This window comes from Oculina patagonica, chromosome 14 (assembly GCF_052425735.1).
Source record: "Oculina patagonica isolate OP01 chromosome 14, crgOcupat, whole genome shotgun sequence".
NCBI lineage: Eukaryota > Metazoa > Cnidaria > Anthozoa > Scleractinia > Oculinidae > Oculina > Oculina patagonica.
This window is the reverse complement of record NC_135771.1, coordinates 19,962,277-19,990,011: the sequence shown is the minus strand read 5'-3', so window position 1 is coordinate 19,990,011 and position 27,735 is coordinate 19,962,277. Positions and strand designations below refer to the sequence as shown.

The 27,735-nt window shown below is 39.4% G+C and overlaps 2 protein-coding genes and 3 long non-coding RNA genes across 6 annotated transcripts in view; 3 read left to right on the top strand and 2 right to left on the bottom strand.

Moving 5' to 3' along the window:
* LOC144638872 (uncharacterized) overlaps window positions 1–27,735 on the bottom strand; it is a 77,149-nt gene that overhangs the window by 28,595 nt on the left and 20,819 nt on the right. The window lies entirely within an intron of this gene.
* The window catches only part of LOC144638891 (uncharacterized), a 91,807-nt gene that overhangs the window by 59,128 nt on the left and 4,944 nt on the right, over window positions 1–27,735 (top strand). The window lies entirely within an intron of this gene.
* On the bottom strand, window positions 49–1,787 carry LOC144638870 (tetratricopeptide repeat protein 28-like). 2 transcript variants are annotated; one of them, XM_078498165.1, is made up of 2 exons: window positions 1,251–1,787; window positions 49–777 (listed from the first exon to the last, which is right to left on the bottom strand). In XM_078498165.1, exon 1 carries the CDS (start codon window positions 1,776–1,778, stop codon window positions 1,251–1,253), a length of 528 nt encoding a protein of 175 aa, XP_078354291.1. In that variant the 5' UTR covers window positions 1,779–1,787; the 3' UTR covers window positions 49–777. The 2 variants fall into 2 exon arrangements, with proteins under 2 accessions (XP_078354291.1, XP_078354290.1); XM_078498164.1 differs by having other exon boundaries at window positions 1,255–1,787.
* On the top strand, window positions 11,615–27,645 carry LOC144639019 (uncharacterized). The gene is made up of 5 exons (XR_013568053.1): window positions 11,615–11,618; window positions 12,160–12,211; window positions 12,325–12,405; window positions 14,320–14,394; window positions 26,657–27,645. It is a non-coding gene; the product is annotated as an uncharacterized LOC144639019 (long non-coding RNA).
* On the top strand, window positions 22,877–25,693 carry LOC144638883 (uncharacterized). Its single transcript, XR_013568025.1, has 2 exons — window positions 22,877–23,169; window positions 24,614–25,693. It is a non-coding gene; the product is annotated as an uncharacterized LOC144638883 (long non-coding RNA).

The window sequence follows — 27,735 nt, the reverse complement described above, 5'->3', positions numbered from 1 at the left end:
ACGATGATGCAAAGGTCTGCTTGGAGGTGTCCTTTTATGAACGTGACTAAGCCTTGGTACTTGTGGTCTCAACTTTGAGGAGGAGCCGATGATGGGATTGTTGCCCTTTGCTGATCAGCAGATATCGACTCGATGTCAAAAGTGATTACTATGTCTACACAGCTAGTATTAGAGCGACTTTGTTATTATTTTCGTTTGTCTGACTCTGAGCCTAAATACATGGTGTTGTAATAAGACTGAGATGAGACAAAACCCGCAATTTTCCTCTTGTCTTTGCTTTCGTTTTCAAACCATGTCAGGTGTATTCACTGTTAGGTGTATTCAGCTGTACTCATTTCCAAAAAGAAATATAAATGCAGACCCAAAATTTGTTCAAAAAAAATTCTTTATTATTTCATCAGTACTCATTACAGTTGTTTTCTAAGGAAGTGCTTACATTGCTACAGTTGCTCAGTGGTCGCGTACGGTCACCTATAAGAGGTTTCCACTAATGACACTAAATTTATTTGACAAGAAAAATTTTATTATTTTGGAAAAGCTGTCGCCTAGGGGAGGTGGTCGAACAAAGAGGGCCGAGTCTATTAAAGAAAATAAAAAGATCCATGCAACATATCTCTTAAAGTCGTTCCTGCCCGAGGCATTTTCAAAAACGTGCAAAAGGCGATCGTCAAGTTACAATTATAGTGTTTACAACTCAACACTAGCGAGTAGTCTCTCAGCTGGGTCAAATCAGTTTCGTGTTTTAGTTCTCACTTGATGGAGCACTGATCAAGTCACCTAAAAGAGAAGACAACAACAACAAGAAAAAAGTTATTACGATTACGCGAACTAAAAGTCATTTCCCTTTCTTAGTCGAAGAATGCAATTTTTCCCTCCGATTTCTCGCACTATGCAATTTTCTGTTCTCTTAGAGGTTAGAGAAATCAGGGTTGTACTGTATCTTAAACACTGGGGACCAAAACAAGGATTTAAAAGGACTTGCGATATATACCTATTCAAAAATTACAACGGGGACTTCCCTGAATTTTATAAAGTTTAACTTTCCGTTGTTGACTCAGCATAGATTGTACACTAATAGTTTTGAATGATAAACTTATATGAAATACATCAATAGCTACAAAAAAATAAAACCTGAAATATTATACAACATAACCTAATCTGGGAAGCTCAACCTCTATGAGTGGAGCCCAATAACGGATTTTTTTCTTTTAATTGTTAGTAATTCTTATTTTCTTATATCTTTTTGAAACTTACTTTGATTTTCCAAAATCAAATGTGACGTCATCGCCAATCAGCATAAAAGGTGCCCACTGTCTCACTTCAGAATAGCCGTTACATCTCATCCACTTCATGGCCTCATGAAGAGATTCACTGGCGCTATCCCCACCAACAAGGTGCTCATAGAAACGACTCGCACTGTCTTCTAGAGCCCACAGTGCCACCAACACTGAGCGCGCACCAGATCCTAAGAATGCTCGAGCGATTCCAACAACTCCCTCGGTTCTAATCTGTCCACGCCCACTATGACAACAGCTTAGTACTACCAGCTTAGCTCGCAGTTGAACTTTTGAAATGTCAGACATTGTCAATAAGTAGTCTTCTTCTCGTGGGATCCTGTTAGGAGTACTAAGAGCCGGAGCAAGAGCAATTTCTCCTCTTTCTGCATCACCGTGTGCAGCGAAATGTATCAGACTCACTGAATTGATCACTTGAAGTACTGCTTGCTTACTTGCTTGTGGTCCCAGGAACGGCTTGACACCAAGCTTTTCTCCTATCATGTTTGCTTCGCTTTCATCCATGTCCAATATACCCGAACTGTGTCGGGTCGACAACGGTGGTGTCGACCCGACACGGATCGGCGGGTCGCCAACGTCGTGACGATCCGTGACGATCCGTACGGATCGTAACCACCCGTCAACCGGAGAGCTGAACGGAAGTTAATTTTAGTCACCGGAAGTGACTTTGTCATGAGACTTGCCCCTGAATAATTTCGGCGGTTGGTGACGATACGACACGATCCGACACGGATCGCCGGGTCGTCAAAACTGGTGACGATCCGAGTCGGGTCGACGACCCGTCACCGGAAGTGATTTTGTCTTCAGACTAACCCCTGAATAATTTCGGCGGATCGCGACGATCCGACACGGATCGCCCGTCGTCAAAACTGGTGGCGATCCGTGTCGGGTCGTAACGACCCGTCATCACAAAGTAAAGTCGACCCATCACACGTCGCGAGACACCAAAAACCCGTAAAACGGTGAAGCGAATGCACGACAATAGAACGGACACTAAACAATATCACGAATGAACCAAGCAAATGACTATATATATACCTCGTTCTCAAAAAAAAGGGGTCGCAAACACTCGTATAAGTGCGTAATAGTTTCGAAATAGTCGCGAGAGACTTTGCTTAAATACAGGGAGGATATGAAGAAGGGTAGAAATAGTCCCGGGAAATAGTCCGACTCTCCTCGACTTGATCGAGTCGTGACGACTCGTCTAGCAAACAGCCGACCCGACTTTACAAGAATTCTATTGGCGAGAGACTTATCGTAACATACAAGTAAGGTTACGAAAATCCAAACAAGCAAATCTAGGCATAGCTAGGTATGATACAAGCCCAACTGCGTGTATTACTCGTTCTATAAACGTGTGTAGATACTAATTGGTACGTTTTAAACGAAACGCGCGATATTCGGTCTGATTCTTTCGACCCACACTCGAAGTATCAACCAACAACATAAATCATGAATGCAAAGCACAAAAACCGGCGAGCAAACCCGGGCGTGACACAAACCATGCTATGCATTACTCGTTCTATAAACGTGTGCAGATAATCGGTACGTTTTTAGCGAAACGCGGAATATTCGGTTGGTCTGGTCCACGCTCGAAGTATCAACCACCAACATTAATCGGGGGGGGGGGACAGGGGGGGTCTGAACCTCCCGCCTCCCGTACCTTTAACTCCCGCTTCCCGTACCTTCTACTCCCTGCCTCCCGCCCCTTTTCTTAGCTGTTCTCTCCTGTCTGCTCCATGTCTATTGCGAAATATAATGAAATGTTACGAGATTTCACTCGTTTTCTCCCGGTTCCCGCCACCTTAAGAATCCCGGTTCCCGCCCTCCCTCCTCCCGCTTCCCGCCCCTTTTCTCCCGGGCTCCCGCCCCCCTGTCCCCCTCCACTTAATCATGAACGTCAAGCACAAGCGTGTGCAGATAATCGGTACGCAGTTCAGCGAAACGCGGGGTACCAACATGCCATGTATTACTCGTTCTATAAACGGGCGGCAGACGATCAGTACTTTTTAAGCAAAACGCGGAAATCGGTCTGATTCTTTAGGCTCACGCTCGAAGTATCAACCAACATTAACATCACGCATGAATGTAATGCATAAAAAGCCGCAAGACACTTCATTAAAGAAACGTCTTCTCACCTTTTAATATGCCAATCATTGTATTAATTTACAACAAACTGTCGGCTTCTTTACCATTTATACCACTATCCTCTGTCCTTTTAAATTTTATTGTTTAGAAACTCTTTTGAGAGTTTCTCATCGCACCTTTTAAACAAATTCGCGTCACGATTCGAGTTGAGTCGAATCGAGCTGCCGATTTTTTGTAATCACACTGATAACTGACTTTTCCTTATTTTACACAAATAGGCCATTCGCACTTGCGGACAAGTTTGGTAACAATAAATCCAAAGCCCAAAAAAGAAAGCCCGATTAAATGAACAATAAGTTTTAATTGTCAGGGGTTATATTTTAGTCGACATAACAAAACGTAACTTAACGAATTAAAACATACACAACAGGTTCCAGTTTCAATAATGAGCGCACATTTCATTGCTTTTCTCATTGTGTACATTAGGTCATCCCAATAAAATGTTTCGTTTCCCATCGCCCGACCGACCCATTTTTTTTCGAAAAGTAAAAAAAAAAATTCCAGGTACACTATTCAAAGAAGCAAGTACTTCAATTTACAAGCACACGATCTTGTTTTATTAACACAATTGGTATGATGTCATGTCTTTGTCTTTGTCTTCTTCGAGTTGACTTTGTAATCAGGCTTTCTTAAGTAGCAGCCCGGCCTTTTCTGGAACCCAGATCCCTTCAAGTGTTCATTCATTATTTCGATGGGAAACGAAATATTTTATTGGGATGGCCTTAGTTTATTGATTGCATTCAGTTAGGACATATCTTCTTAAAGAAGTCAGTTTTTAACAAGTTATTCGGTTTCTTCCAGTTTCCTTTCAATGTGAATCAAATTTGATTAAATTTGCCACAGAAAATCAATAAAGGATATATTACAAAACGGATTAAATTGCATTATTTAAATAGCTTAACCTTAAAGTGACTTAGCTTTTTTGTAAGAATATCGTGAAATGACTTCCGGTTGGCGGGTCGACTCGACCGGTGTCGGATCGACCCGATCGAGTCGATCCGCCGCGTTTCTACCCCCCTTCATGGCGTTATATTGAACTTTTTCTAAGTCTCTCGCGAAATGACATCCGGTTGACGGGTCGACTCCACCCGTGTCGGATCGACCGGATCGTGTCGATCCGCCAACATTTCTACCCCCCTTTCATCACGTTATGGTGAACTTTTTCTAAGTCTCTCGCGAATTGATATCCGGTTGACGGGTCGACTCGAACTGTGTCGGATCGACCGGATCGTGTCGATCCGCCGACATTTCTACCCCCCTTTCATCACGTTATGGTGAACTTTTTCTAAGTCTCTCGCGAATTGATATCCGGTTGACGGGTCGACTCGAACTGTGTCGGATCGACCGGATCGTGTCGATCCGCCAACATTTCTACCCCCCTTTCATCACGTTATGGTGAACTTTTTCTAAGTCTCTCGCGAAATGACATCCGGTTGTCGGGTCGACTCGAACTGTGTCGGATCGACTGGATCGTGTCGATCCGCCAACATTTCTACCCCCTTTCATCACGTTATGGTGAACTTTTTCTAAGTCTCTCGCGAATTGATATCCGGTTGACGGGTCGACTCGAACTGTGTCGGATCGACCGGATCGTGTCGATCCGCCGACATTTCTACCCCCCTTTCATCACGTTATGGTGAACTTTTTCTAAGTCTCTCGCGAAATGACATCCGGTTGACGGGTCGACTCCACCCGTGTCGGATCGACCGGATCGTGTCGATCCGCCGACATTTCTACCCCCCTTTCAACACGTTATGGTGAACTTTTTCTAAGTGTCTCGCGAAATGACATCCGGTTGACGGGTCGACTCCACCCGTCACGGATCGACCGGATCGTGTCGATCCGCCGACATTTCTACCCCCCCTTTCATCACGTTATGGTGAACTTTTTCTAAGTCTCTCGCGAAATGACATCCGGTTGACGGGACGACTCGAACTGTGTCGGATCGACGCAAAGTTGGCGACCCGACACAGTTCGAGTGTATTGGACAACCCTCTTCGCTTTCGGCACAAGGCAGTCGTGAAATGAACTTAAGACGACCCTTGTAGCGCACCCTACCAACATCAGGATTCCCCACTATCAGTGCACCAGTCTGACTGTGATAGTCTGCTGGACTGTCCTGAATAAGCCTGAGAGTCGTCAAAGAAGGAACGACGCGGATCCTGAAAGTCTCTGATAAGTATTTTCCACATTCATCAGGTAACGCGGCAAATGGAATGTTGTATAAAGACCGTTCAGGAACAATGATGATTTCAGGACCCTCTATTAAGTCCGCCACAGGAGCGATGAGCAATTTGTGACACCGAGTAAGATTCCATTTGAGGGTTTCTTGGTTATCTTTATCATCATTTTCAATTCGCGACACTTTACGGATATCTTCCTCAAAAGGATTTTGTTGAATATCGTTCAAAGATCTGTCTTCGCAATGCTCCCCTGGTAAAATGTCAAAACTTCTGAACCGTTCGCTAGCAAAAAATGCGTCCAAACTCTCGATCAATCTCTCCCGAACAATCATTTCTTCTCCGTTCACAGTTCGGAAATGCACGGCTGTTCTTGTTTTAAAAATCCACAAAAATATACGCTGAACAAAATAAGAGAAGTATATGAGGCAAGTACACATACTTTCTTTGTCCATAACACTTTTAATGCCAACCCATGATTGAGGATTTGCTGAGATTGGGTTCTCCACGGAGTAATGAGCTGATATTAAATCTGCCAGTGCTCTGGCCCGACGAAGCTCTGAAACGTACAACGCTTTATTGTGATTTCCAGTGAAACAGAGAAATGCAGTGACTGTCCAGTAGGGATAAGCATGTTCGTGAGAAAAAGATATCTTTAATTGATCGTTGTCCCGAAGAGAGACTCGCAAGTCCTCGCATTTCTGAATACATAGAAGGAGATACGACAAAGCGTCCTGAAACTTTCTTGCTAGAACCATAACCCGTCCAAGATTGTGAAGGCATGTAGATTGTGTCTTAACGTCTCCAACCTCTTCGCTTATTACAAGCGCCCTCTTATGATACTCTTCCGCCTTGACATATTCACCTAGGTGTTGAAAAAGAGCTCCAAGCATTTCATAAATTGAGGCTTGGCTGTGTTTGTTCCCAAGTTTTTTAGTGATTGTTAGTGCCTCCTCTAGATATTCTTTAGCTTTCTCGTAGTCACCAATTAATCGAAACATAGTTCCCAGGCCTGCATAAACACCGGCTTCTCCGTGTTGGTCACCATTTTCTTTACTGAGAGCAAGTGCTTTCTGAAGATATTCATTAGCCTTTGCATATTTACCAAGAGACAGGTGTTAAAGAACAAAAATCGGAACTTTGGTAATACAGGTACAAAACGCGCGAAAATAATGTGGAACGTGATCAATAATATTTATGTAAATTGAGTTTTAAAAATAGAGTTGTAACGTTGTCGGTATCTTTAGAATTTTCTTTGATTGGTTTCGCATTGGAAAAAGCAATTAACTTGTTCTACGGATTGACCAATCATATCCTTTCACTGACGTATCGGTAACACATTAGGTTATTTTTCCTAGGTTGTTTATTCGATACAATAATTTCTGGTATTGTATTAAAAGATTTCGTAAGTTGTTTTTACCGTTAGTTCTGTTTTCTTATTTCAAAATACGCCTGTTTTCCGAAGCGAAACCATACCAAACCATAACAAACCATAACAAACTTAATGACTTATTCTTTTTATTATCTTCGGTTTCTAAAGATTGTACATCGATATTTACACAAGTGATTGTTCTTTTATGTTGAATATTGTTAAATAGTACAATACAACTTGGAATTTATTTGTACACCAGGAACTTCTGGTAACACCTTAAACTGGACCTAAACTCGTAAACAACTTAGTATTAAAATATGTATTTGGGCGTAACTATGCTAATCCGAAGAACGCCCCTTCTTCTCCGAAATCTACCTTAGAGTTGTTGTTGGTTTGTTTACATTAGTAACATGTTTAAGTTTGGATTTTTCGTACAACCTTGTAACTTAAGTTAACGACATTCTGTGAAATCATTCTTTGTAAATTTTACCTTGCTCGCGCGGTTTTAATTGGACCAATTAGGGTGTGCACGTTAGTTAAAATTACAGAAAACCAAGTCAAAATTCGCACCTTTTAATGTTTTGGAAAGAAGACCTTCCCGTCCTGACACCTTCTCGTGGCGTGTTTTGCGAATGTCATGACATAGGATTTAATCAGTAATTTTGACATTTTGGATGAGTGATTGACAGCTAAGCTGGTCCCGTAAATACGCGCGTGCAAGAATTATCGCTCAGAACAGAGAGAATTGTGAAATACTGTGAGAGTACATTATAGTAACCAGAATAAAGACAAGTTAAAAACGAAGCTGCTGATTCATTGCTGAAGCCGTTTAAAGAAGAAGCTAGTTCCCCCGAAAACGTGCTTTAGCACAGGAACACATTCCCGAGGTTTACACAAGCAGCTCTTTCCCAATTTCTGTCACCAATTTCTCTTTTGATCACAGTTGCTTTCTCAAAACATTCTTTAGCCTTGATATACTCGCCAACACCCTGAAACACGATTCCAAGGTTTCCGTATGAGCAGGCTTCTCCATCTCTGTCGCCGATTTCTTTATCGATCGCAAGTGCTACCTCAAAATACTCTTTCGCCTTCTCGTATTCTCCAAGTGATATAAGTACGGTTCCAAGATTTACATAAGAGGATGCTTCTCCTTTTCTGTTACCAATTTCCTTATTGATCTTGAGTGCTTGCTCGTGATAGTCTTTTGCCTTCTCACATTCACCAAAAAAATGAAAGACAGTTCCGAGGTTTTTATAACAACGGGCTTCCCCGTTTCTGTCCCCCATTTCCTTTTTTATTCTAAGTGCTTTCTCGTGATATTCTTTCGACTTCCGATATTCTCCAACAAATTGAAACACATTCCCAAGGTTTTCGTATGCAACAGCTTGTCCATTTCTGTCACCAGTTTCTTTTCTGATGGCAAGTGCTTTCATGTGATATTCTTTCGCCTTCTCATATTCTCCAACTGACCGATACACCTCCCCAAGATTTCCGTAACAGGAGGCTTCTCCATTTTTGTCACCAATTTCTGTACTGATTAGTAATGCTTTCTCACTGTGCTCTTTTGCTTCTTTGTACTTACTCTGATTATTATGCAATGTCGCTAGTATTATGCTAATGCTACCTTCTCCGAGCCTGTTGCCGATTTCTCGGAGAATAGGGAGAATTTTTGTGCCGTATTTCATTACATTTGTCCAATCATCGATATGACAGTACGCCAGTAGCATTTTCAAATATATCTCCTCGCTAATTAATTTCTTCTTTTCTTTTATGAGTGGTGTGTTGTCGAGGATGAACAAACATTCTTTGCATAACTCGATGGCTTTTAGAACTCGACCGGTGTTGATAAGGAAATCGGCAACAATGAGGCCGATATAGATGGTTTGTATAATTTCAGCTATGTTGTCCATGTCGTGCAATTCTGTCAGAATAAGAAGAGAACGAAATTCATTTAAGTTTAAATAGTCGGTTTCTGTCTGTATTACGTTCACTGAAATAAAAATCGTTTAATTATAACACTGATTGCGTTTCTCACGGCATTGCTGGTAAAGTGCACTGAATTTCATAATGATCCCAAGAGCAGTTCGTGTCCTTATTTGGAAAGGGCAGGAGACGAGCTAAAAGTTTGTTTTTTAAACTACTCTTAACAAAACGTTTACAGAACGACTGTCTGCTGTGAATTAAATATTTTTCAGTAACTGCTTTGTGAACAGATTTTATGAACATTCCGTTGACAAAGCATTTATTGTACCATTTTTCATCCTCTCTTTTTCAGAAAAGTCAGACTAAAGACAAACCAACGAACGCCGAACGCCGAAAACTTTTCTACTAAAGGCAAGCATACAATCTTTTCTTTAATTTACACCACTTTTTCTAGCTGCTCAAAAGTTTTGTGTAAAATTAAATCTGGCCAGTTGTTCTCTTGTGCAAGTATGTATTCACAGACGTGTAAAATTCCTGTTTTTAAGATTTGTAACAATTTTCCAACCACCCCTGATCACGAAACGCAAATTTGGTACCGTCTAGCCCGCGACGTCTGCGCATGTCTTCTTAATAATTAACTATGACTTGGTATGTTATCAACTTTCGAACCTTTCTTCCGTCTTGTGTTGTTGATATAGGGAAATAAGATGACTGGACCAAGAGGTCCCCTCAGAGAAGTATTACGTTTATATCAGACATTATTATCTTGAGGACTCTGAAATTGCATAGTAAAACGACACGTAAAATTCTTCTTTCGTGTTTCTTCTTTCAAAAAATAAAATAGTCGGAAAGTGAAATCAGGACTGTCACGTTCTCAGCCTCAATAGTTGTTCGTCTTTAATCACGAGAAAGGAATAACATTTTTGTTGTCTAATTCTTTAAATACAATTGTCTCGTATAAAAGCAACAAATGATTAAAAAACCCTTTACGTTACCTCAGGTTAAGTCAATGCTGCTACCTTTTCAGTCTCGCATGAGTCCTTTATTAGGACTTTATATGCAAGGTAACCATATAAACTAATATACAATTGTGACTTTTATTTACTGTGAAATGTGTATCGTGTGTAAACCCACAACTAAAAGCAAGTCAAGATGGTGCATGTATTGGACACTTAATTCTTACCTATCTTTCAATTTTGACTTGAATCTTTCTAACATACAACAGTATTGAGGAACGAAATCTTAGTTGGTTTTGTGTCTCTGTTATTCGTCAGAATTTTGAAACATATTCGGCTTAGCTCAGGTCAAAAGAAAATTAGTCTTGAATTCCCTTTGCAAAATGACAGGGGCGGGCAAATTACATTCATCTGATCTCATCTCCAGAAAGTGAAATTCTTACAAAGCAAAATGTCATTTGATCGTGAAATTATTCGCAGTCTAACATCGTTATTGATTACTATTTAGATTTCTCATCCTTTGTTTTTAAAAAAGTAAATAATAACATACTCAACCGCACGATGTTTCAGATTTATTCAAGAGTAGTATGAACCCTTGCCTAGGTGCAAATCAAATTAAGTTTGTACTCACCACTTCCCGTGTGGAAAGAATACAAAAGTAACAGCGGCAGTTAGCGACAGGAACTTTGTCTGTAAGAAAACCAAAAATCGCACCGGTTTATTTATGACATCTTTGGCCCACGTTTTAACCAATTTTACTGAAATGAGAAGTCTAATTTTTCCCGTTCATTCATGATATTTTATAAGATCAGGCAGGCAAAGGAGAATGTTTCAAAATTAAACCACAGAAGTTGGTGATTTCCAATTTTAGAAAATTCCTTAACAAATATTGTAGAACTTGTGGCTTTTAGACTTAACTCAGTCTCGGTTGGGTCAAAATTAGACCAAACCATATGATATGGGGAGCTTTACTCTTGTGCAGTTCAGTAGACAGAATGGATACAGAAACTGAACAGGAACGATTTTACGAATTACCAATACTGAGAGAAAATTAATGACAGACTCAGTAGAACATAATGAAACACGTACCATTGCGAGGTCCTGCGAGATACGTATTTGAAATAGTTACAAAACGCTAGATCGGTTCCTGTCTTCTTATAACGGGAATCTACTTCGCCAATTACTTTCGATCAAAACTTGGATTAAATTTTCTGTACTGACGTACCGCTCTGTAATAAGGCAAAATCAAAATGACAAAATCCGCATTAGCCTGTGTCTTTTAAATTAAAAATGTGAGCTTCCTTCAAAACTAACAATGACGCAAGCAATTATTCAATTTTCCAACCATGACATCACCTTTCAATTTCGACTGGAGTCTTTTCAATAAACTGTGACAATATATAAAGATATCAAATTTAAGGGAAGTCAAGCTAGTCTATTTCACATCTTCAGCACAGTGACTACACACTTACGGCAATTTCCTCGAGTCCGTATCGTTTTTTTTGTCACTGAGTTTGTGTCATTCAGGCGAGTTTGAGCAGTTTGACGTAGCGCTATTTTTGCATATTATATTATCTGTCATTGCTACACTTAATCTCACATATCTCACTTTCCTCTGTGTTTCAGTTTTCTTCGCATTAATTCAAGTCACGGCACAAAATCTTGTTCATGACACAATCTTTTATCAGTTTATGATAATCCTACCCTTGCTTTTGCCATGTTCTTCTCAATTACGGGGGAATGAGTAAGGCGCCGCAGGGAAAGGGGGAAGGGGCGAGGGTGTTTGCGATTAGATAGATGCGTACATGCATTTTTTTACCTCCTTGAATCCCTTTCCCTTTCCCTGATATCAAGGCCAATGAAGCGAATTTGCGTACTATGGGGCTGGAGTGGTATGAACGACAACAAATAATGCAACGTTTCTGACCACGTGGGTCTTGGCGATTTTGGTTTCAACTTAGGTGAGGAGGAATGATGGGCATATTGTCCCTTGTTGACTGGCAGATTTTGAAAGTTGTTGCCATATTAACCTCTAGAGAACTCACTCAAGACCTAAAGGACTGATTTTGGACCATTTTGGTCAAGAGAATTAAAAAAAAATTATATAGGCATAAAATTCATTTATCGCCGCCTTCGTGATCGCCTTGAGCGAATGATGTTTTGAAAAAACCAGGTCCACCTACGGCACTGAAATCGGCTGAAAACAGCTGTCCGCTTTCACTGGTCGCGAACTCGCGTGCGCCGCGCGCGCGAGCTTTGTGAAAGTTCCCAGCATTCTTTGCAAGGACAGTTTTGCCGCCATCTTGGGGGCGCTTGCGTTAAATCGCTTACTCCAAGGTTAGGAATTTAGCTTGGTTCTTTATTCCTGTTGTCATCCTTTAATCGTAAAAATTATTTACTATTTATCGTTACGTTTCATTTTTCTATATTCGCTGTTATTTCACCAACAGCTGGAGAGCTAGAGCTGTGTTCAAGTGTCCATGTGCAAGAAGTGTTCCCTGTCGGCGCGTGTTTGGCAACTCGGAGTGCAGGTAAGCTTTTATGAAGGAAATCTAGATCTAAATTTACTTTATTTAGAGAGCTGACTGTGTTAATAAGGGTTTCTTTCTCTTGTTGAGTGTTTTCCAGGGTAACTTGCCATGTTTGAGAAGTGTCTTTCGAGGCCGCCATAATTGTTGTCTGTTTACTAAGGGGGTAGGGGATAGGGTGCGTTGGGGGGGGGGGGTCCTTTGGGAATTTGTGTGTAGGAGTGTAAAGGGATCTGATAGGGTTTCTGAAATGTCAGTTATCAGTGGAATTTTTTACGATTTGTCAGCTGACCATCTCTGAGCCATGAGTAAATTTGGTAGCCTGCGATGTAGCCAGACATGTCACAAAATTCTTTACTTACGGTCGCCTTGTTTGAAATCCCGTTTTAACAACCATACAAACTCTGTATTTTTACATTCTCGTAAGCGGACATTCCCGTAAGCGGCCGCGGACACTTTCAGAGATTAAGTCTTAGACTTTTTCTTTGTTTTTAAACTCTCGTAAGCGGACACCCCAAAGAAAATCCTATTAACAACCTCTGTATCTTGTGTTTATCAATCAACTGCACATCGCCGTTCGTCACAATGATTTTAAAGTAATTACAGTACCATATTTCAGTGCTAGTTTTGTTGTCATCCACGTCTGTCCGGTTATTGTTAGCAGGGCAAGCTTCCTTAAGCGGCCATTTATCCCCTACACCTCTAGTGGCCGCTTACAAGAACCATTCTCATAAGAGCCAAGTTCCAGTTACGGACACTTTTTTCGCTTCCCGAGGGTGTTCGCTTACGAGAGCTTCGACTGTACAATTATTGTCCATCTGGACAATTATTGTGATACAGTTTTAAAAAAGCAAGTCTGGGATAGGGATGTAGGGATTTTCGGATTCTACAGTAGTCTAGTATAGGGTTACAAACTAGTGGTAACCACAGGTTAGAAAGTGCGGGCCTTGACGCACTTAGAAAAGGTACTGGTACGAGAGTGCGTAATTTTAGATGGCAGTGTCGATAAATAAATGATAAAATGGACAAAAGACAATTATCCCGAGTAACGCATCAAGCAAGGAATGCATGTTTTTATCGTTTTGGGAAGTGTAATCGAGCACGCGGTGTGAATTAAGATGTGATTTTTCTCAGTCGGTAAACTCGCTATGTTGTGCTCGCCTTTTATTAACGTGGCGCGATTAATGATAAATCACTGGACAAAAGACAATTATTATTCCGAGTAACGCGTCACATTTAATTGCCTTGAACCGGCCGCGAACCAGTCAGCGTTGTTTTTTGATTGACAGTTTTTTGAAGTGTAGACGAGCACGTGGTGTGAATTGAGATGTGATTTTCCTCGGTCGATAAACTCGCTATGTTGTCAGTGTTATAACGAATTTCTCGAGAATAACCGTTGTTGGAATCATTCGCTTTGCCGTGGTTTATGTGTGATACAATCAGAGCAAATTTTCTCAAAAGCAACACCTGTAATACAAGTCTGCAAATTGTAATGTTTGCAATCTTCCATGTGACGGGAGCCTAGATCTTGTGTGACAATCGTTCTTGGAGAACAGATTTTTCTCTTCCGGTGTTACGACAAACTGTCGTGATTGACACATTTTTCGCATCCCGATCGTTCTTAGTGGAAGAACTAAATTTTCAACTTCCGTTTTCTGATTGCCTTTTATTAACGTGGCGCGCACGCGTAAAACGCAATCCGCTGGTCACTGTCAAGATTAGGGTTGCGGGCCTCTCTTGGGCTCGCAAAAAGGTAAGGGTTGTAGAGTCCCAGCTGCACATCACCACCCAAAAAATAATACAGAGAACCCCTCCCCCCTCTGGTATAATCATCTAAGGTCAGTGTAGAGCAACTTGACATAATAAGAAATTATCATAAGCAATCCTTAATTATTTGTTTTATTTCTTTTATTTCAGATTCTGGCATTGTTCCAAGAGCATGATTGCTGTTAAGCTTGAAACAAAGTCAGCTCAGTGATCTCAGTTTCTCAGGTATGAAAATCTTTTACCATTTTATTTAAAATAGATACTGCATGCATGTTTGTATTGGTGGCCTACTACATTTCCATGTGCAGTACATAAAGTTTGTTTTTCTACCATGATTGTTTGTGTGGTGTCAATAAAAATAATAAAGTTCTTCCACATGGACTGGTGCAAGAAGTCACCGCAGTATATTAACTAATGCTCACATGAAAACTGTAGTAAGCCACCTTAAGAGGGACCTGCTCTTAGGATCACCTGTACATATGCAAGATAAATAAAATCGATTTTTTCATACTTTGTTAGGATAAACTCTTTTACTAACTTGTTTCAAAAATGTATCTTTGAGATTGTTTCGATTTTTATTTTTTTTCGTCGAGACGACTCTTCGGATTTGGCCGCTCGAAGCGCCAAATTCGGCTCTAAATTACCACTTTTTTCGAAGGCGAGCATAAAAAAAATAATCCGTAGCAGCAAAAGCTGGTACATAGTATTAAAATATCATCTTTCAACAGTTATTTAACGCTCTCAGATCCGAATAAAATTTAAATCTGAATTTTTATCAAATTTTCAAAATTATATGCTTCGGCCATGTTGCATCACGCTTAAATTTAGGTCAACTTCGTGAGCCAAAAAGTCAATCTGGTACATGGATAAGGCTGTCAAAACTATTTTTCTGAATAAAGGTATCACTTCATCTTCAATTTTATCCAAAAACTAGCCTGGGTAAATAAAACGGAAAAAATCGAGAGCTGCTGGAAAACTTGACACTTGAGCTAATTACTTGACATTTTGACCTTTCATGTTGCGATTGTTATCGCACAGATTGATCTAGAAAGTTCGACTTTGGGTCTTATTCCCCGTCAAATAGTATTTTTAGTCTCCCAAATAACCGAGCGAAATCATTTATTATATTTTACAGTAAAAATAAGCCTCAAATGAACATTCTTAGCACGTTTATTTTGAGTTACAAATTCTGCAAATTACATCTGGCGGTTTGGCGAGGTCCGACAATGCACGCAATGAAAATATCAGTTTATAAATCACCACCGAGATAAATCTTCCTTAAAACTCGAAGAATAGATAGTAAACTAAATTAATAACACATTTTCCTACCTTTATCGAGCCTATTTTGACGAGAAGTGGTAACGTAAATGCGTCCATTCTACGAATCCATAAACTGTCGGCGAATGTTCTCAAGTTACATATTAACCACAGACACAGGGTACCCAAGCACCCCTTGAAGACTGGGCCGGGAGGTGGGGGATGGGTTTTGTACAATGTGTAAAGAAAAACGACTCAAAAAAAAAGAAAACGCTAAATTTAAAGGCTATAAAGCAAGTTATAGTGGACATTTTGCTTTAACAATGAAAAAACTCTTTGCTTTCGGTCACTTTTCTTGTCCCCAGTTCTTTACTCTAAAAAGGTGCGACACAGGATAATATTTATAATGATAATCATCCTTAGTTTAGTTTTCCTTTTTTCTTTCCACCTGACACGATTGTGTTATCTTTGCCTTCAATAAATTAATTCGCATCTTGGGCAAATAGATACCTAACAAACTGTAGGAAAAATACCGCCGGTATTGGGAATTTTACATGCGCGTTCTCCGTAAATGCATTTTTTTCTCTTTAACATGATAGATATCCTAAAATCAAGGAAGCATGTTTGTCCTCTTGTAATTTCAAACACGCATTTCTTTGTCTAGTATTTTGAAGGCAGTAACTGATTATTCTTACTTTCACTAACATCAGAAGCACAACCTTTTTTAGTACTGGAAATTTTTCATGCTTCGTTCAATAAAAGATTTTTTCGCCTTACACACAGGGGCCTGGGGACAAGTCAGTTTAACATATTAATTCACTTACAACAGTCACAAGCGAGGGCAAGCTCACTTAAAACAGCAATGTACTCTGCTTTGCGCTTGGAATTAAATCCCTCTGTAGAAATGTCAAAATAAATGCACACTGTATTGAGCATTGCAATACTGAGTTGCTTCAGCCGCTTTTCCCTGTACATGGCACAAATATCAAGGTTGTCATACACGATGGGATGCCGCAACTGCACTTGTTCAAGTATAGCTTGCCGTGTGTCGTCCATCATCTGCTTTTCTTCTGCTGCTCTGATGTCAAAGCCAGGCATTCGTGCACATCATTGAGAATTCCTTACAAGATTCCTCTGCAGTTGTACGCATCATGGAGCACACTCTGAGCACACTAAAATCCGAGCATCCCGAGATAACATTTGCCTTTATTCGTCAGGACTATGCTGGGTGTTACCATAACTCAGTCTTGCTGGCAACATGCAGTTTAATGCAGACCAAAACGGGTGTAAGCGTTCACCGAGTTGACTTCAGCGACCCCCAAGGCGGGAAAGGTGCCTGCGACAGAAAGGCGGCCACAATTAAGGCCCACATCAGACGACACATCAACGAAGGCCATGATGTGCAGAACGCCAAAGATTTCATAGACGCCATGTTGTCTAACGGAGGGATAAATGGTGTACGGACTGTCCATGTTGATGTGGGCGATGAAGGAGGGTGTATTCCTCCCGAAGTAAAGCTAGCTGGAGTAAGTTGCCTGAATAACTTTCAGTATAGCGAGCAAGGAGTAACTGTCTGGAGACCGTTTGAAGTCGGACATGCGAGACTAATCGATCAAAGCCAAATTGAAGGTACGTATAGCTTGCACGGCGTACCAGTAATTCAAGATTTTTGGTGTTTTAATTTTTTATTCTTGTAATGCCCAAAAGAAACGGTTTCTATTTGTTATTAAATTCCGATGGCTAGAATAGTTATCTAACATATGGTTACGCTGTAATATTCACAACAAGGTGTTTGAGAAACTCTGATAACTCTGAAAACTTTCAATTTGCTGGCTGAATGACAACATTTTTAATAGCTGATCTAGTTCCTGAGTTTAAACCTATTTATCAGCACTTTTTGCCTGACTATACCGGTAGATGATTGATTGATTGTTTTAGCAAGATATAAAGTAATTAACATGCATGCCTTATATCATCTCAGAAACGAGATTTCAGGTCAGTTGGAGAAAATAAATTAATATTTAGAGAGTATTTTCTTTAACTGAGAGGCGCAGTGGCCTAATGGTTAGCGCGCTCGCCTCTGAGTCGAACGGCTCGGGTTCGAGCCCTGGCAGGGGTGCTGCGTTGTGCTCTCTCCACAAGGTACATCTATCCACCCAGCTGTATAAATGGGTAACGGCAAATTTACTGCTGGGAGTAACCCCGCAATGGACTTGCATCCCATCCAGGGGGAGTAGCAATACTCCTAGTCGCTTAATGTAACAAAAACCGGGATAAACTCCGGCTATTTACGGGCCACTTGGCTCGGACACAGACTTTACCTTAACCTTATTTTCTATAATGAATCCTGAGTTTGAAAAAGTTTGTCAACTTACAACTTTCAACGCAAACTAAACGCAGAGTACATTGCTGTTTTAAGTGAGCTTGCCCTCGCTTGTGACTGTTGTAAGTGAATTAATATGTGAAACTGACTTGTCCCCAGGCCCCAGTGTGTAAGGCGAAAAAATCTTTTATTGAACGAAGCATGAAAAATTTCCAGTACTAAAAAAGGTTGTGCTTCTGATGTTAGTGAAAGTAAGAATAATCAGTTACTGCCTTCAAAATACTAGACAAAGAAATGCGTGTTTAAAATTACAAGAGGACAAACATGCTTCCTTGATTTTAGGATATCTATCATGTTAAAGAGAAAAAATGCATTAACGGAGAACGCGCATGTAAAATTCCCAATACCGGCGGTATTTTTCCTACAGTTTGTTAGGTATCTATTTGCCCAAGATGCGAATTAATTTATTGAAGGCAAAGATAACACAATCGTGTCAGATGGAAAGAAAAAAGGAAAACTTAACTAAGGATGATTATCATTATAAATATTATCCTGTGTCGCAACTTTTTAGAGTAAAGAACTGGGGACAAGAAAAGTGACCGAAAGCAAAGAGTTTTTTCATTGTTAAAGCAAAATGTCCACTATAACTTGCTTTATAGCCTTTAAATTTAGCGTTTTCTTTTTTTGAGTCGTTTTTCTTTACACATTGTACAAAACCCGTCCCCCACCTCCCCAGTCTTCAAGGGGTGCTTGGGTACCCTGTGTCTGTGGTTAATATGTAACTCGAGAACATTCGCCGACAGTTTATGGATTCGTAGAATGGACGCATTTACGTTACCACTTCTCGTCAAAATAGGCTCGATAAAGGTAGGAAAATGTGTTATTAATTTAGTTTACTATCTATTCTTCGATTTTTAAGGAAGATTTATCTCGGTGGTGATTTATAAACTGATATTTTCATTGCGTGCATTGTCGGACCTCGCCAAACCGCCAGATGTAATTTGCAGAATTTGTAACTCAAAATAAACGTGCTAAGAATGTTCATTTGAGGCTTATTTTTACTGTAAAATATAATAAATGAATTATCTCGGCTATTTGGGAGACTAAAAATACTATTTGACGGGGGATAAGACCCAAATTCGAACTTTTTTAGATCAATGCGTGCGATAACAATCGCAACATGAAAGGTCAAAACGCCAAGTAATTAGCTCAAGTATCATATTTTCAAGCCGCTCTCGATTTTTTCCGTTTTATTTACCTAATCTAGTTTTTGGATAAAATCGAAGATGAAGTGATACCTTTATTCAGAAAAATAGTTTTGAAAGCCTAATCCATGTACCAGATTGACTTTTTGGCTCACGAAGTTAACCTAAATTTAAGCGTGATGCAACATTGCCGAAGCGTATAATTTTGAAAATTTGATAAAAATTCAGATTTAAATTTTATTCGGATCTGAGAGCGTTAAATAACTGTTGAAAGATGATATTTTAATACTATGTACCAGCCTTTGCTGCTACGGATCATATTTTTTTATGCTCGCCTTCGAAAAATGTGATAATTTAGAGCCGAATTTGGCGCTTCGAGCGGCCAAATCCGAAGAGTCGTCTCGACGAAAAAAATAAAAATCGAAACAATCTCAAAGATACATTTTTGAAACAAGTTAGTAAAAGCCTTTATCCTGATAAAGTTTGAGAAAATCGATTTTATTTATCTTGCATATGTACAGGCGATCCTAAGAGCAGGTCCCTCTTAAGGTAGTAGAACTGTTCAAACGTCAAAAATAAACCATACCTAAAAACTCGCTCTTTTCAAAGATATTAATGAAGTTAACACAAATGCAAGAGGTGGGGGCTTCTTTTAGCTTAGGAGCGGAAAAAATAAAGGTGAAATTGGTTACTACAAGCGCCATTTTGCAATGTTAATGATTAGCGCTTTGCAATCCGAGTTGATATGACCTCACATTGACAGGGATGTTACATGAATTGACTTTCCAACATGCGATCATATCTACGCAGGTGGAGCGAAATTTTAGTTAAATACAGCAAATTGTTTTCGTATTTCATCTTCAAATACAATTTGAAAGCATTGACTAAATATATGGCTTTTGTTTAAGCCTTCTAAAGCCCACGAAGAAGCTGTCTTGATATCCATTTTCGCAGTTCTAATCCAGAGAAAACGCAGCGTGATATCCAAAATGCAATTGCAAAATCTGGCATCGCTACGTGTATCGTATTATTTTGTTCACGCTGCCATGTTTTCTCCAACAGTAATCACAGGGCTCGATCAAGACTAACTTTTTAACTCACTGGTTAATTGGCTAGTGACATGTCAGATTTTACGAGCCACAAGGGATTTTTCACTAGTCAGATTTATTAATTTCTATCAAGAACTGTTAACTTTTCTAAGTTTTTCACTAGCTAAAGTAGCTAGTAGGAATGTTAAACATGGTAGCCAAAACCTAAATTTTAGTAGTCTTTGGCTAGTTGGCACCATTAGTCTCGAGCCCTGAATCAGAAAAATCTGAGTTTTCTTGTGCTTTTTCATGCAACAATCACAACAATGCGGCCTTAAACACATTGAACAGTAGTCTACCTATGAAATTAATTCAATATGGTGTCGCAAAAACAATTAAAGCGTTGAATGCACATTACACTGTTTGCATTCGCTATTTCCGCCGCCGTAACAGACTGCCTTGAAAGGTACATGTACTTGCAATTTTAAAGTGTAGAATAGTCAGATCTCGGTGAAATTTGCACTGTTTATTTGTGTAATGTTGAAAAAACTGTGTATAAATACCTGGAGTGAACAAGACATTTTTGACAAAATTATGGCTGTTCAAAGTTGAGGCACACACAAAAATGATTAGAACGCTCTTTCTCCAAAAGTATTAATGCCACCATACCCCAGGTATTTCTAGGTAATTGAATGTTTCTATCATAAATCAGCTCCAGTTGAAATTATCTTTGATCTGCAAAGGAAAGCCGTAAATGAGCAATTTTTGTGTTTTGCTGCAGCCGCAATGGCTGCAAGCAAAACACATTGAGAGCTGAAGTTTGTGCCGTAAGTGCCGTAAGGTGTAAGTGCCGTAACAGAGGAGAAATCTGAACTACCGATGTCAATCAAATCCATGAACAAACAAAATCGAAACCAATGAACCGTAGCGCTGATCGCATTCGAAGTTACGGGCCAAAGTATTCGAACGCAAACCACGTTGGACACGTTGGAAAACAGAAAACCGATTTAAAAGTATATCGCATTGGGAAAGAAAACAAACTGTGGCGCGACCACTCCAGTTTTATGAGAAAATTATTCTGCAGTTTTCATCATTTACGAAAAGAGCGAAGACTTGGAACCTCGCCGAAGGTCATAAATATTTTCTCCAAAGGACCGGTTAGTGCACAGTTTGTAAACTTTCGCTTTGAAAATAAACTTACCCTCACCTTGTCTACACTGTCTACAGCATACTAGTACTGTATTAACTCTGAACTTCATATTTTAAAATAAAATGTATGAACGTGTAACTTGTCACGCAAAGACAGCTGGAAAGGAATATACCATGCTGGTAGGCTGCACCGCTAATTGTAGCTGTATTCGAGCTATATAAAAGACAGCTAGAAACGAATTAATACTAGTAACATCACAATGGGAAAGAAACTTATTCAGTGGTGCACACCGTCGAAAACAAAGAAATATTAAAGGAAGTTCTCATTCACCAGATTCACTGCATCAGATGCAACATTCGTCAGTTCGTGTTTAAATGCGTGGCGACCAGTTTGTTTACTAGTTATTAAAAAATAATACGGTCTTCATTTAATAAACAGTTCATCCTTAAATTTCAGCTTTTCTACGACTGACAGGTAGGTACTATAGTATAAGCCCCGCTAAAATAGCTGGAAAGGGAAAGTTTTTTGAAAAATGAATTTTTGACTGCCAGACGCGCTGGCGCCACATGTTTATTTTGTGAAGATTAATTAAACGCCGTGAAAAATAGAATTTGATGTCCAGCGAGCCACTGCATCTTCGGCTACGCAGTCCTCAGTGAATCCTCCAACTTCACAAATTTCTAAAACTTTAAGAAAACGAACTTTCGCAGAATCAAAAATTGGTCCTTATCGATCTTCCGATCTTGTTGTGAAGACACTGAAATTCGACGAGTGTTCATGCGTGAAGGGATGACTGACGAATGATAATAATTATTTGTAAACTTTCGCTTTCAAAATGAACTTTGCGTTACGTTCAACGCCGTCTTTCTGTTGTTGTACGCCGGTGCGCGTGCGATTATTTATAATTTCTGAATTTTGCATATTTAACTCAGGGTGACACAACAAGTTTGTTAAGAGTTAGTTGTTCCAGTGTTTAATTTGGGTGAAAGTGGTTAAAGAACCACTGTCTTGTCACTAATAAATATATCACATTGAGTTCTTATAAGGTCAATAGATTCTGTCTTTTTCGTTGTTGTTAAAACGCTACCATTGTGACAATGATTCCAAATACAACTAACGGTAACCAGTGAGATAACGCCACTAAAAGAATCACATTGAGTTCATTGAGATTTTTTTATAATGTTAAGAGTTACTGTTTTTTATCAAAGAGACAATCATGTCAGACATTACGTTAACTTACTAGTAATTAAATTATGTTTGCTGTCTTTGATTTCAACATAACATTGATCAGTAAAATTATCAGGATTGAATTAACACAAAGTGACTACAATATAGTGCAATTATTAACCTGCACACAAGTGACAGACAATAAAAGACGTTGGATTTCAATCTCGACTCACTTGTCTTTCATCAACATGTTCCCTAAGACTTTGCTCTAGCAGCAAAACACATGGACCCATTGGGGCCCTATTTTTCAAATTCACGGGGCTGCGATTTTACCGCGAATTCACACCTAAGGTGTGAAAATTGACAACTCGTATATCAATATCCTGAAAGTCCAGGCCTTGGTTAATAAGCCTTTGTAACTTTATTTCAAAAAGATGTTTAACTTTAAAGACAGTAATTTTTAAATTGGACATGTTTTGAGCAGTTCTACTACCTTTGCATGTCTATTCAATTTATACTTACCTATACTGATAATAGATTCTGGGTTCTAGTAATGCTAGTACTGATCTCTGGATCAGTTCGGATGTATTCCAATTCTGGAAGAAAGCGTGACGTCACTTTTCTATTGTTCTTGCGAAAATATGCAAAAATCGACCAAAATAATAGAGAGAAATTGGTGCCTTATACATAAAGTTGTCTACCAGTCTCTACGCGCAATATCCGGGAACTTTGAGCAGCAATTCCAGTGAAACAAAGATGGATGCCAATTCGGTCGCATTTGGACGAGAATAGAAGGTTTGAAAACGGCAATTTAAGCAACGAAAAGATCGCGGATCGTGGAGACCGCCGCCATGATGGCGGACGTGAAATGTAAGTACCTAGATTTATGTTCTGTTTTCCCTGTGATAGAGAATTTGTAGTCGAAGTGAACAATTTTCCTCGAATGTGTCGTTGTTCATTGTTGTTTTTCTAAAGTTTCGTCGCTGGTAACCACCTAGGAAAAATGGTAACACTTTTTAAAGTTGATCGCTTGGATGCATTCCTTAGTGCGTCGCTTTGATGATGAGCAGAGACCTAAAGTTCGCTCCGATAATAGCGAACGGGGCAAATGTTTTGGCATTTTTACGGCATTAGTTCGAAATGAAGACTCGTTTAAGCACATCTGAAGGTGTGAAAAAATCATTCAGAGTACAGGGACTTGGTTTTTACTTTTTCTACTTCGAAATGAACTTGAAAGTGTTTCTCAAATCGCTGGTTTAAAGTTTACTGATGAGTATATTTCATGCTCCTTGTTAAATGTTGTTACGTTTGTGTTGATTCTCTCTACTGAACTTGTAAGGAATGGAGAATCATTCTCAAATTGTAGAGAACTACATGTAGAACTCTTGCCGCATATAACCAGATATAACATGCAGACTCTTCCAACAGCAAATATCCCTACTGTGGCAACAAAATGTGGTTAATAAAGGGCTGAAAATGTTAAAGAAGGAGGGGAGATGTATGTGCAGATTGGCTTGCAAAAAAATTAAAAAAAAATGTGCAAGAGAAGTAGCCACAAGATGAATTGCCATTTTAATTTTTATCATTTTCCCAGTGCTCTTTGATCAATTATTCCAGGCCATTATATGCATGTTAGGGACAGGGCAGTAAAATTTCTTGTTTAGTGAATATAGTCTCTGGGTTGTGTGCCGCTTATTGTTTGAGAGGTTGCCTATTTACCGAGTTAGGATTTCGAGTTGGATTTTGAGTTAGGATTAGGAGTTGGATTTCGAGTTAGGATTTCCAGTTGGATTTTGAGAGTTGCTTACCGTACTCAACACTCAGGTTAGCCGACTATACACGCCGGTTAGCCTACTATGCACTCCGGTTAGCCTTCTACACACTAGTACTCCTGTCAGCCTACTATTCACTTTGGTTAGCCTACTTTGCACTCTGGTTAGCCAGTTTAAGTTTGGCTTTCAATAATTGTAATGTGTTTTGCTTTGTCAAAAAAAAAAATCCTGACTCGAAAATCCTAACTCGAAAATCCAACTCGAAAATTCAACTTGAAATCCTAACTCGAAAATCCAACTTGAAAATCCAACTCGAAATCCTAACTCGGTTGTTAGTCTGTCTCAAGTCTTTTCACAAAGCTTTTTTCTAACTTTGTATCAATGTATAACAATTCATTGTTGTTTTTATATTACTATTTTTGTTTATAAAGTTGAGTGTTTTTAAAAGTCCATTTATTCCTTCAGAACTAAAAATTAGGTCAATATATGCTCAGTTATGAGTGCAAGTTAAAGTTAAAACTGTTTTTGTGATTTGTTTGTAGGTGGATGGAGGAACAAAGAGGAAAAAGGAATTGTAAACTATTGTTGTTGAATAAAACACCAGTGTCCTGACACATTCAAAAGGAAAATACTTTCTTCTCTCACATGTGCAGTTTAATGTAGACAACAAGAGCAAATTTGCTATTCCCAGACTTAAATAAACTGAATTACAAGGATTTTTCAATTTGTAGTCGAAAAAGACCCTCTTGCACACCCTGGAATCTGTGAAAGAATTTTAAAGAAATATTTTGCTATGGAAAATGTTCTGCTGGCATGAACATAAAGATTTTTTCATGTTCTTTACCCTTTGGTAATAACTTGTATATTAGCACAGAATCAAATTCTTTCGGTTCAGAGGGGAATAATTCGTAGCTGCAAAACAATTTCAATGACCAACATTTATTGTACCACCATGACATTATATTATTGATTAAAGCATCGGTAAATAAGACTGCAACACTGGAAGTAAACTGCATTTTTAATATCAAGCTCTTTTGCTCCTTTTCTGGCCGGGCAATACAATGTACAAGATATAAACCTTAACACAATAATATACATAAAAACTACGAACGGGATAAAAGTTTATAATAGTCAACTCAACATGGGCCAAACGAGGTCGGTCAAGAGCGACGCGTTCGCGTTTTAAAACTCAATCGAATCTCTCGGCAAGATTTGAGCACGTTCAACGTCGAGAAAAGCGCAAGAGTTTCGAGAGAGAACGGGATTTTAGGCAATACGCGAGCAAAAGTCTGTTGACAATATTAATTTCCCTCGATATGTTCGCGCTTACATGATTAAAGATTAAATAAAACGGAGGACTTACGAGAAGAGACAGCGAACTACCGTCAATTTTATGGAGGTAAGAAGCTTGTTTATATCGTCAAAGCCTCAACCACGATGAAGAAGAAGTCTGCGGCATGAAATTTATAAAAAAATCGATATATACTTTCCTTGCGGTTGTCCGCCATCTTGAATTTGGCTACCGCGAAACATGTTATGAAATGCGATCCACTGTTTTGATCAGTGGCGTTTCGTGACGTAAAACAATTGTTTTCGTTTCTTCCAGAAATGGAATCCAACCGAACTGTGGATGGCGTAACTACTATTCCTTTTGGATAGATTCTTGCTCAATCGGCACATTATCAAGTTGCCCTAAAGCTGAGTTTACATTAGCAATTTTTATAGGACAATTTTTATTTGCTTGTGTAGATTAAAAAATCTGGCCAATTTGTATGTCACAAATATATTTGTTGACAAGCTGGAATTAATGTTAGCTTGTATATGACAAAATATGTGTTGTCAATTAAAAAAGCTGCTCCTCTAGATGACGTGTCACATAAAAATATGTGGAAAATATTGTGTCAGCATATGTGGCCCCAATCCCCCACTGGGGACTGTGCATGCATATCTCTGCTGTCCAAGGTTATTACTGGCGCACTAAACTTTGGACTGCTGACAAATAATAATTTTTAGTGTTTTCTACACAATCAAATAATTTAAACTCATCAACAATAGATGAGCTTGGGCGTTGGTGCCACAAGGTTGGTGGAGCCCGGCGAAGGACTCAGTGGAATACTTACCAACCTACCACGGGGCTCTAAGACCTACCCGAGGGAAATGGGGCCGAGCAAAAAATAGCAAAGCTTGCGAGCAACTGTGCTAGCGAAATGAGCTTGCAAATGATAGCGAGCAACACGCTGTGTGAAAGGTCATGCAGAGCCCCTGCGAAGGCCCTTGGGCCACCCTGAGCTCTAAGCGGCCAGCGGTAACGGCCTACTGCGTATAGGCGTCACAGAGTGCCCCAGCGAACCGCCAAGGTTGCAGGCGGGCTTCGTGCATCCAAAGGTTAACGTTGCTGGAGAGCATTGCTTCGAGGTTAACTTAACCTAAATTACATTTAGCCATATTATACAGTCAGGTATTTGTCACATAGAAATTTCCCGTTCAAACCCCGCTTAAGCTAACAGTTTGTTGCTGCTTATTTATATGCACTAGGCACAAGATAATCATTTTGTCTGAATTTATTTTTTCTTCTTTACAGACAGGTGGAGGCAAGCTGTTCCAGGACAAGGAGATGATTATTATCCATTAGAATAATTTATTCCAGTTGATGAATTTATTGCAATCCAGGAGCCAGGTAAACACTTGTGTTCTTATGCATTGATCAAATCCAAACTTAACCTGGTTCCTTCAAGGGCATATCCCTGCAGAGCATTGTAGCCCAGGAAACAGTCAGGTTTAATTTAAAGATCAGGGAATTTTCAGGGGTATTACTGGTATTGATCCAAAAAAATTGGAAAATCCATAGAAAGGTGAAATTATTATTAAAATTTCCTTTTTTGTTCTTCACAGTAACAGCTTACTATACTCTCTGAACTACTGTAACATCATTTGACTGACAAACCAATACACATTCAACAACCAGCTGACTCCAGATGTACTGCAACACAATAACATGACCACAACCAATGCCATTGCCTTGTGGACGTACTTTCTTCATGTGCTTAACAAAGCTATTACTGACACACATTTGACTAAACCTTAACTAAAATACTCTGAACTACTGCAACATCATTTGACTGACAAACCACTACACATTCAACAACTAGCTGACTCCAGATGTACTGCAACATAATAACATGACCACAACCAATACTATTTACTTGTACACATGGTACTTTCTTCGTGTGCTTGACAAAGCTATTACTGACACAAATTTGACTAAACTTAACTGGAATATTACTCTGAACAACTGTAACATCATTAACTACAAACCACTACACATTCAACAACTAGCTGACTCCAGATGTACTACAACACAATAACATGACCACAACCAATGCTATTGCCTTGTGGACGTACTTTCTTCATGTGCTTGACAAAGCTATTACTGACACACATTTGACTAAACCTTAACTAGAATACTCTGAACTACTGTAACATCATTTGACTGACAAACCACTACACATTCAACAACTAGCTGACTCCAGATGTACTGCAACGCAATAACATGACCACAGCCAATGCTATTGCCTTGTGGACGTACTTTCTTCATGTGCTTGACAAAGCTATTACTGACACAAATTTGACTAAACCTTAACTGGAATACTCTGAACTACTGTAA